Below are 11,517 nucleotides of genomic sequence, written 5' to 3' on the forward strand. Positions count from 1 at the left end.
TTGAAATTTGCAATGTAATACACATTTTATGGCAAATCATTAAAAATTGATATTTTTGATATTTAATAGTACTCGAAGTAAACTTTATAAATCTGATGATTTCTACCTTTCAAAGTGTATGTAGGTGGGATGAAAAGTTGACGATCAATTGAAAATTTTGACCTTTCGTATTGAAGATATGGATTTTGTTCCCAAAACACCCAAAAAAATTAGGTCTTTTTGGGAAAAAAATCCATATCTTCAATATGAAAGGTCAAATTTTCAATTGATCGTCGGCTTTTCCTCCCAGCTACATACACTTTAAGACTATATCATTAAATTTATAAAATTTACTTTAGAGCACATCAGACATATCAAATTGCATTCTGAATACGAAGAATGTCATTCTGATATCAAATAATTTTGATTTTTTGAAATTCGCAATGTAATACACATTTTATGGCAAATGATTAAAATTGGTATTTTTGATATTTTGATATAAAAATTAGGTCTTTTTGGGAAAAATCAATATCTTCAATATGAAAGGTCAAATTTTTCAATTGATCGTCGGCATTTCCTCCCAGCTACATATACTTTAAGAATATCTCATTAGATTTATAAAATTTACTTCGAGGACTGTTAATGTGAAAAATATCAAATTTTAATAATTTGTCATAAAATTTGTATTATATCGTGAATTTCAAAAAATGAAAATTATTTGATATCAGAAAGACATTCTTCGTATTTAGAATGCAATTCGATATGTCTGATGTGCTCTCATGTCCCACAAAAAATACTGTCGAAACGCTCAAAACGCTCATTCCAGATCCCTTAAGTAACATAATGTGAAAATAGTTGCAACCAGCAAACACAGAAATGTTCTTAAAATGTTTTTTTTCAAAACATTTTAATAACATTTAAATATATTTTCAACCTCAAAATAACATTCAGTTTAGAATGTTTGTATGAAGTTTTCAAAAATGTTTTTGGAATATTATTAAAACGTTTTTATACCCTTTATATAACCCGATATTTTATGTTTTCTGTAAAACATTTTGTGTTTGCTGGGCAGTAGATTATGTCGAAAATGTTTTGTATTTGCTGGGAAGAAGAACACTTGTTGTTGTCTGTGGCTGCAATTATTTTGATAGTTTATTTCTTAAATATTTTCAAATATTTAAATATTTTATACTGTTTAAACTGATTTATTGTGTATTGAAGCCATTTTTTGCACCATTAATGTGAACCTACAAGAATAGTTATAGCAAATAAATAAACGGATCTTTTTTGGGGGGGGGGGGGCGTGTGGGTTGAGAATAGGGGTGGGCGTCCGCACGCCTCTTGGCTAGTTGCATGACCAGAAATGTTTTGCAATCAATAATTATTGTAATCATGGTAATAAATGCTACAATGACATTTGTACCAACTAACCCAAAGTAAATACATCCATTTATCTAGAAACTATTATATATTAACTAATTGATAACGCAAGAAGGGGTTATCACCGACCTTTTTTGCAAGTCATCAATGGTCTTCACAGGTCATATCAAATTAAAGATAGATAGATTAGCAAATAAGCATGTGGGACATGACAACATCTGTATATATTAGTAAGTTTGGCGAATTGGTGAGGCTAAAAACTTTTACGGTTTACATTATTTTGGAAAACGGACTTTTGCGATGCAAAGAACAAGGCCGTCCGTACTTCAATAAGATGTTGATTTTGTTTTGTTTACGTTAAGGGGTCTAATTAATTTAATTATTTTCAAAAGCACTGAAAGAGCCTTTCGGCCTAATTCACCACCAGCTATTCACCTATTGGGTTGCTGTTTAACCTGAACACCCGCAGATCCTTTGTCTGGTCTGATATTGGGTCACTCATACCATTACACGGGAGAAGCAATATATACTGCGCCAATAAAGTATCCTTACACTTGGAAAAATAATCACAATTTCCAAACTGAAAAATATTGGGGTACATTTGTTTTTTTAATAGATGCACTATTTAATCCTGCCCATTATGACACCATATTGAATCCAATGCGACTTCAAGAAGCAAAGTTACAAGCATTTGAATATATGAATACAAAAGCCACCCAAGTCCATACTTTGGCCAAATTGAGTTAAGCATGGGAAAGTGTTGCTATACATACCCAGCAAACACAAAACGTTTTCGACATAATTCGCAAAAGGTTATAAAAGGTTGTCAGAAAACGTTTAAATGTCGGGTTATATAAAAGGTATATTAAGAGTATAAAACGTTTTCATAACCTTAAAAAACATTTTTTGATAATCTACTGCCCAGCAAACAAAAATGTTTTACAGGAAACGTTTAAATGTCAGGTTATATAAAGGGTATAAAAACATTCCAAAAACATTCTTGAAAACTTGATACAAAACGTTATAAACAGAATGTTATTTTGGGGTTGAAAAAATATTTTGAGAAAAATGTTTGCCCAAAATATTTTTAATAACGTTTTAAAAACTTTCCATGACCTTTATATAACCCGACATTTAAATGTTATTAAAAGGTTTTGAAAAAACATTTTAAGAACATTTCTGTGTTTGCTGGGTTCAAATATTTTAACATAATGTTATTTAAGTATTGACACAATATTTGCCAAAAATGTTTGCAAAAATAGTTTATAATAACATTTTTTGAAAACATTTAAAAATATTGTTGTAGTGTGTTTTCATACAAAACGTTTTAAAACGTTATCATGATCTTTATATATCCCGACATTTTAATGTTATTAAAACGTTTTTACCTAAACCAAAAGCCAAAATATAACTTATTTAAAACGTTTTTAAAACGTTTTTGTGTTTGCTGGGTAGGCCTGTCATATGTATGAAAGAACAACTCAAATTCATCCTCTGTGTCTATTGAGTATGTGAAAAATAGCATGTATGAAAGAATCAACCCAAGTCCATGATTTGAGTCCTGTAACACATTGATTGAAATCCAGTATGTATAAAAGTCCACTTGTAACACATTCATTGCTGGAGAGTGACTTTTGAAAACAAAAATGGGTTTAATCAAGGAAAGTGTGTGGTTTATATTACATGGCAGAATGCTTATCAACATTATACATAACTGTGTGCTTTATTTTGTATTATCTTACTAGTGGTAATCTCATTCCAACATTATTGTCTTAGTATATGATTCAAAAAACCACCCAAGTCCAGAATTTAAAATGAACCCCACGAAGTCCCTGAAATGCTAATCGTCATACCTAATACACTTTAACCCACCCATTTGCACGTACAACTTACCATATCGACCAGGTAAATCTAACTGAAGGAATTAAAATGATACACAGGTTTTTTTCTCAAAATCACTTCCCATGGACTTGGGTGGGTTTTGTATTCATGTATTCATTTGATTAGACGAAGGTCCAGCTTTAAAAGTGACAAACTGGCATGAGCGTAGCTCCACAGACTCGACGTATGTTTTGAAAATAAAGAATGGCTAATTTTTGCGTTTAGCTTTAATTTAAAAACAAAAGGAACAAAAGAAAACGGAAACAAAAGAACTGACAAATAACATGAAAGTTATGAAAAGTACAGAGAAGTAAAAACTGAAATAAAAACTGCTTTAGATAACGCTTCATTGAAGAAACTGTGTTGTCTCTTTGTTGCGCTTGTTGGAATCTTTTTGCGCCTTGTATAGGCCAGTTTGTCACTTTTAAAACTGGACTTTCGTCTATTCTATTGCTTGTAACTTAACTTCTTGAGGTCACATTGGATTCAGTGTGGTGTCATAATGTGCAGGATTAGATAGTGCATCTATTAAAAACAAATTTACCCCAATATTATTCAGTTTTGAAATTGTGATTATTTTTCCAAATGTAAGGATACTTTATTGGCGCAGTATATATAAAATACACGTGACTATGGTTATTGTAAAATTAGATTTAGATCGAGTTAATGGTAGGCGTATTCAAAGAAAGATACAATCCCATAACCACGTTATTTCATTAGCGTTCGGTTTTAATAGGGTCACGTGGAAACGAAATTGTAAATAATGAACCCACATAAAAGGTCTCCACATTTCAACATCTGAGCTGAGAGTGGGAAATGGTAGTTAAACATCTTGCAATGGTGAGGCTTTTCGACGGTCCGATCAAAAACCTCATCAGCACCCTTTTCCCGTCAATATGGTAATCTCGGTATCATTGGAAAGCCAATATTTTTCCCATTCACCCTAATGAAGTATGGCTGACAGATATGTTTTTATTTGTCACGTATCAAAAGGAGTAGGTATAGTCATGATAGTGGCAAGAAATCCACAGGTTGGGAGTGTGGGTCAAGGTCATTCTCAGCCAAGGTGGATACAGGATATTAGAATATCGGACCGTCCTCCTTTAAGCAGTCTTGCAGACGTGACGTACAAAACATACCAGACCCATGTTTAAGGCATGGCTTGAATTTGGAACTTGATCTTTGGAAATTGTAGACGTGCCGTCGGGAAAGTTGTAACACGGCCGATGGTGTAACTAGGGGTTTGCAATAGAGGGGATAGCCGGGGAAAATCTTATCACCTGTGGAGGGGATGAAAAAAAGAGCGCAGTGATTTATAGTGCGCTACGCACAAGCACAACGCCTAGACGTTGATCCACAAGCCTCAGCACACTTTACAGTATGCTGATTTCCCTATCCTCCATTGAAAACGGCTAAGTCATGGAGGTGTTCCAAGGGGGAGGGACTGTACATTTTATACTTTTAAGTAAAATCCCACCAAAGAGTAACCAAATATTGAACAGACTGTAAATAAAAGGTAAAACAAATAAAATAAATAAACTGTAAATAAACAAACTATTTCTATGCTAATTTGAACAAGACAGTTGAAATGCAACAACTAGTCCAATTTGTACTGATGGTGTCAAGAAGCAAGAAGAAAAGAATCAAAATTACATAGTAATTTTCAATTGTTCTGTTTTAAGCGGCAAGTTCCTCAACGCTTTCCATTTTCATTGTATCATATAGTATGTATCTGCAGTTAAAGTGGATAAAAACCACATCACTGATTTTTTCCTTGTAATATTGGTCTTAGGCAAGGTTGTATGCTAAGTCCATCTTTCTTTTCGATTTTTATATCAATTTTTCATGAAATGCTTGAAAATAGAGGTGGAAAAGGTATAAATATTGGAAAAGGTGTGAACGAAATCAAATCATTATTTTTTGCCGATGATATTGTACTTATTGCTGATACGGTTTATGACCTACAACGGCATATAAATATTCTCGCCCGATTTTGTGATGAATGGGGTTTGGATGTAAATATCGCAAAAACCAAAGTGCTTATTTTTAGACGGGGTGGCAGAATTGCGCAGCGTGAAAGATGGTTTTTTAAGGGAAATCGCATTGAAATAACAAATACTTATAAATATCTTGGTTTAGATTTAACACCAGGAAATACATGGGGAAAAGCAACACGCACTTTGTCGGACCAAGCTAGTAAAGCTATGGCGCAGTTGCGTTTAATTTCAAAAAGGTGGGTGCTTTGCACATGCGGCACTTCTTTAAAGTTTTTGATTCAACTGTCGCTCCCATTCTTATGTATGGTTCTGAAATTTGGGGCTTTGGTGAATATCATCTTATTGAAAGAGTCCAAACAAAAGCGTGTAAGTTTTTCCTTGGTGTAAATTCATCAACTCCAAATTGTGCAGCTCTGGGTGAGTGTGGTAGATCATCTTTATACACTCGTCAAATAATCAGGTTTATAAAATATTGGCTGAGGATTTTGCGACTTCCCGATCATAGATATCCAAGAATTGCATATAAGATGCTACTTAGACTTGATGAAAATGGTAAAACAACTTGGGCAAGCCCTGTTAAAGATATTCTGTTCTCGTATGGCTTTGGCTATGCATGGCTTGCACAAGATATAGGTAATGAAATCGAATTCTTAAACTCGTTTAGCCAAAGAGTTTCTGACATCTCTCATCAAGACTGGGTGGCAGAGGTATCTTCAAACGGTCGTCTTATTCTATATCGGGAGTTTAAGAACATGCGCATTTCTGAACACTATCTTGATGTATTTAATGATAATCGATTCATAACTGCCGTGGCAAGATTACGATGTTCTAGTCATTGCCTTCGAGTCGAGACAGGACGGAGAGAAAATTTGCCTTATGATGAACGTGTTTGTTTTTTATGCGACGAAGAAGAAGTTGAAGATGAATTGCACTTTCTCCTAAAATGCAGCTTCTTCGATGATCTTAGAGCAAAATATTTCCCCTCCTGTTTGGACTCGAGGCCAACAATGGCAAATTTCATTCGTTTTATGAATTCATCAAATGAACACACTTTAAAAGAACTTGCTTCATACTGCCATTATGCACTGCTTACCAGATACAGTATTGAAAAAATGACTGACTTTGTTTGTATGTGTTTCTAAAATTGGTAAATATTGTAATCATTGATTTTATAGATGTGAAAAGGGCCGGTGGCCTATATTTACAATGTAATAAAACTCTCCTTTTGGGGAGGCTGAAACTAAAAAAAACTCATTGTATCATACAGAAAAAAATCAAAATGTCTCTGCATTGAGCAATAAAAGAGCGGTAAAGCATCTACACGGTACTCTATTTGAATTATTATTGGTGTCCCATCAGTTTCAGATGATTATGGACAAGACTGCCATGTCAAAATGCAATGAGATGAACTCGATTGGTACAGATTAAAGTCATAAAAGACCATGAACGTATAAATTCTGGTCATTTCAAGAAGATCCGATGTTGTGCCCCTTCGTATTTTTCATCCAGCACATTAAAACGCTTGTGTTCAGTACGCCCAAATGACTTAAGCTAATCGTAGATACATTCTATGCGCTCCTTAAGGTTTGACACTAGGTTTGGTAGTTCACAGCATCTTGCGAATGGTTGTCAGCTTTGGCAAAAATCGCATTGCTCATTTCATAGCGAGTGTGTAGAAGAATTCAAATATCACAGATATACATTTGTAGGTCCTGTGGTTCTTGAGTTATGTTGTAGGAGGGCTGAAACACTTACATAAACGTACATAACTCATTAACAACGATAAATCCAGCAAGGTTTGAAAGTAGTAGAATGAACTTTTGCAAAACATCAATGTGTTATTTTTCAATGATATATTGATTTACATAATGAAAATCGATATTTGTTGGCTGCTTCGACCAACCGTACCTTGTCTACCCTTAATGATGAAGATGGTTTACCTACCTCCATATCCGAGGATACGGTATACCGTTAAAGTCGACCAGTAGGGAGAGGCCCGCCATAAATTTCTATAGTAAAATCCATGATATTTGTTTTGTTCTTTTGAAATTATTGTATTATATTAAGGGTTTTAATTTAAACTTATTCATGGGACTATAGTCAGATACTAAATATAACAATATGGGTTTTGTATAATACCCGCCCCTTGGTAGTTTGAGTTCCAAAATTTGCCGAAGAAGGCCGAGGGTTAAATAGCAGACGAGCAGTGAAGAAGTGTTACAGATAGTTACAGATAGTTTTTTTTATTACTTCCGTGGACTGTGCTGTGCGCCGAGCGTACACTAGCGTAAACACAGAAGTGATAAACAATCATGCTGATTGGTCTTGACAATAAGACGGTTGACCTATTGGTCGTTGGCGCGTAAAAGGGGAGGAGACTTCGCCACTTCTACACTACGATCGCCGATCGCCAGACCGCGGAAATAATAAAATATTTACTGTAGTGTGACGTTATCTCAAATAAGCCAAACATATTCGACAAGAGATATGCAGTTAAAAACGAGATAACATTTTTAAATGAAAATAAATATTACAATATTTAATCACGCGTCATTGTAATGATAATGGCTGGAGGGCAAGGTTTAATGTACACCAACCAATACCAGATGAAGGCTTAAAGGACTGTGATCATTCTTTTAACTGAAAATGTCGCAGTTTGCTCTACAGTTTGGTGAGCCAATGGAGTTTATATTAAACTACGACGTCTAAATCCTGCCGAAATCAAGAAGATTATTACCACAATCAGGTAAGATGTTACAATAAATTTGAAAAAAAAATCCTGGTAATCATGGTAATAAGCTTTAAAGCAAACGATGATGCAAGTACTACCAAAAATCACCGAAAAATATATTTTACAATGATTAAAGCATGCGTATAATAATTGCGTCCACTGCCTCTGGCGCGCAAGTCGACCTATCGCTTTCGCGAGCGGAGTCGTTTTCGTAGATACGCGCGTGGTTGGATTTACCGAGTAACTGCTTGTTTAGCAACCGACCAAATTTTACAATTTTTTAAGGGCAATTCTTGGCCAATTTCATGCAAATAGTTTATAGTTTATGCTTCGACTATATTTAAAAATACGTATTTATAAATACGCACGTGACCCCAAAGGCACGACATAAATTTACTAAGACCAGCAAGCGTGACCAAATCCTCATGCATTGACCCTGAGACAAGAATACCAAAAGAGATCGGAAGCATAGCCTGAGCCCATTCATCGCTGTGTGCAACGTCCGGTTAGGCATTGTTATTTAAATAACATGCTTCACTTGACCAATCGCCAATCCACCTCCGCTTCAATAACTAATTGTACCTAATGCGCATGAGCAGTCCAATTAGACTGTCGCGACCTTTAAAATGACCTCGCTTGTGTCACTCGCCGCACAGATCAAACTTGATAGGATGGACGATGTGTATGTGAATTGCAAACATACAAAATTTCCCTATTACTATTGCGATGCCGACGCTCCGAACTCCGTAACTCTTTCACATACCTTTTTAATTCTTATTTTTATCCATATAATTCTTTCTTTCCTAATCGCTCCTACATTTTCTGATTAGTTTATTTCATTCCTTCTTGAATTTGTTCCCTGTTATTGTTTTACCCATTATATATGTTATAACATGTATCTTGACCCTCAATCACAACAAAAATGGCAATTTTGTAATCTTTGTACTCCCTTTAATTCCAGCCCGTACAACAGCGAATTTTATCGTCTTCGTAATCTCTTAACCCCATCCCGTAACTTAACCTAACCCCGAACCCCTTAACCCTTTCATATACTTTTTTCATTCTCCTTTTCATCCTTTTTTACTTCTTTCCTAATCGCTCTTTCTTTCTTTCTTTCTTTCTTTCTTTCTTTCTTTCTTTCTTTCTTTCTTTCTTTCTTTCTTTCTTTCTTTCTTTCTTTCTTTCTTTCTTTCTTTCTTTCTTTCTTTCTTTCTTTCTTTCTTTCTTTCTTTCTTTCTTTCTTTCTTTCTTTCTTTCTTTCTTTCTTTCTTTCTTTCTTTCATTTCTTTCTTTCTTTCTTTCTTTCTTTCTTTCTTTCTTTCTTTCTTTCTTTCTTTCTTTCTTTCTTTCTTTCTTTCTTTCTTTCTTTCTTTCTTTCTTTCTTTCTAGTTAGTGTATGGAATATATATTATTATCTATTTCTATTTTGTTTGCTTTGTAGCTTTGTGAACATCAATATTTCAAGAGTAAGAGCTTTCAAACAGAGCAAGACAACAAATTCAACAAAATGTCAAACGCTTCGACTAAAGGTAATAACTTCAAAAAATTATTTGATACAAATGAGAGATATTACATCAAGCCAAAACTTGTTTTTGCTTAACCATGAAATAGTATCAACATATAATAGTGTCTGTTACTAGCTTACTAAGTTACTAACTGACTAACGTTTTGGCCTGAAATTGACACATCTCTAATCGCCACGAAGGTATGACCCCGAGTGGTGTCAAATGAAAGAGGAAAAAGTAAAGAATATAATAAAATATTTCCCCACCCGGGGTGACACTCATCATAAGACCCGGGTCAATATTCATAATTTGTCATTTTCATATCTCAAAATGCCAAGAAGGTATGGCCCCCTGAGTGGTACGAAATGAAAGAGAACAAAATAAAGAAATTAATACAAATAATGTCCCCACCGGGGGTAACACTCCTCATAAGATCTGGGTCAATAGCTGAAGCCACATGGTTCAGCTATGGTGCGGTAACCGCTCTAGTTGATTTAATAGTGTTGATCAAGTGCGCTCTAGGATATACTAACCCAATCTAAGTATACTTACCATGCTTTACCAGTCTTAAAGCAATAATGTGTGATTTGCATAAAGAATAGATTCCTATTTAAATGTTTGTTTTCACTGATCACATAATTCTATTTTAATCATTTTCGAGCCAAACAAATGAGGTATAAAGAAGAAAATTGTGCTTTCATTCCAGCGCGTACAATGCGTGTAGTACGCTCGCCGATCGTAACATGTAATACTGCACGGAGCATCGCGCTTGACGTGTGTACACATAAGCTGACATCCACAGGAGATGTTAGCAAGCAGTCGATCGATGAACTCTGAATAACCCGGTTTTATTATTAAGTTTAATTTTGCTGTTATTAAAGCACTTCAGGCTTAGTCTTTTACGTGGTATTTTAGTACACCACTGGGCATTATAATTATGCAAAAAGTAGAAATCCTAGTAAAATTGAGGGCGTTGCTGTGAAGCAAATCACACATTATAGCTTTAAAGAAAGTATCAGATGATATTTTGATTAAACGTAGGGGCGCAAAGATTATGAATTCCCCCAATTTGTTCTCTTATGTGATCAATATTGGTTTTTATCCTGACATTAATCATTTATTGTTTTCTGCGACAGATTCCACACAATTTCCAATTCCACCGACTCAGTATAGGATAGCGCTAATTGGTAAAACTGGAGCAGGAAAAAGTGCTACAGGGAATACGATTTTGGGTTCTGAAGTATTTAAGAAAAGTTCATTTGCAAGATCGGAGACTACAAAGTGTTCAACCCATACTAACACGGTTTCTGGTCGAAATATCCAAGTTGTCGACACGCCTGGTTTATTTGACACAGATAAGAAACCGGCCGATATCAAAATCGAGATACTTAAATTCCTAGCCCTGACTGCACCAGGTCCGCACATAATATTGTACGTTGTGGGAATAGGAAAATTTACCCAAGAGGAGCAAAAGACATATGAACTTGTTTGTGACATACTGGACAATAAAGGTAATGACTTTATGATAGTAGTTTTTACCGGTGGAGATAATCTTGACTTTGAGGAACGAATCTGGAAGAGTATATACAGAAGGCCCCAGTTGATTTAAAAAAGATAATCTATGAAGCAGGTGGTAGATATGTGTTGTTTGACAACCGCATAGAAGGCGAGGCTAAAGAAGCACAAGTTGAAACGCTGCTGAACATGATAGATGATGTTATCAAGGCGAATCATGGAAGGCACTTCAGCTCAAACCAATACGACGATGCTGATGGTGCTCTTACTGATGAAGAGCTCAAAGATAAAGAGGAACTCAAAAAACAGATGGAACTAGCAAATAAATTAAAGATAAAGTTGCAGGAGTCCCGCTCACACGTTGAATACATGAAGAAAACGTCCCAGAATAAAGAACGATTGCTGGAACACAAAGACCGCCAGTACATACAAATGGAACGCGAATATGAGGAGAAAATGCGGACATTGCAAGCAGAGCTGTGTGACATTAGAGATGAGACCAGGAAGAAAATTGAGGATGACACCTTGG

The 11,517-nt window shown here is 35.1% G+C and overlaps 1 protein-coding gene across 1 annotated transcript; it reads left to right on the plus strand.

Moving 5' to 3' along the window:
* Positions 1–5,764: 5,764 nt before the first annotated feature.
* On the plus strand, positions 5,765–11,082 carry LOC140150300 (GTPase IMAP family member 4-like). The gene is made up of 3 exons (XM_072172308.1): positions 5,765–5,944; positions 9,410–9,497; positions 10,610–11,082. The coding sequence occupies exons 1-3, from the start codon at positions 5,765–5,767 to the stop codon at positions 11,080–11,082; spliced, it is 741 nt and encodes a 246-aa protein (XP_072028409.1).
* The last annotated feature ends 435 nt before the right edge of the window (positions 11,083–11,517 follow it).

This window comes from Amphiura filiformis, chromosome 4, assembly GCF_039555335.1.
Source record: "Amphiura filiformis chromosome 4, Afil_fr2py, whole genome shotgun sequence".
Classification (NCBI taxonomy): domain Eukaryota; kingdom Metazoa; phylum Echinodermata; class Ophiuroidea; order Amphilepidida; family Amphiuridae; genus Amphiura; species Amphiura filiformis.

Excerpts from the sequence above, each read along its gene's own strand:
- LOC140150300 (XM_072172308.1), top strand. The coding sequence starts at position 5,765 with ATGCTACTTAGACTTGATGAAAATGGTAAAACAACTTGGGCAAGCCCT. Across the intron at positions 5,945-9,409 it reads ATCAAGACTGGGTGGCAGAG|CTTTGTGAACATCAATATTT; the intron begins GTATCTTCAAAC and ends TTTGCTTTGTAG. Across the intron at positions 9,498-10,609 it reads GTCAAACGCTTCGACTAAAG|ATTCCACACAATTTCCAATT; the intron begins GTAATAACTTCA and ends TTTCTGCGACAG.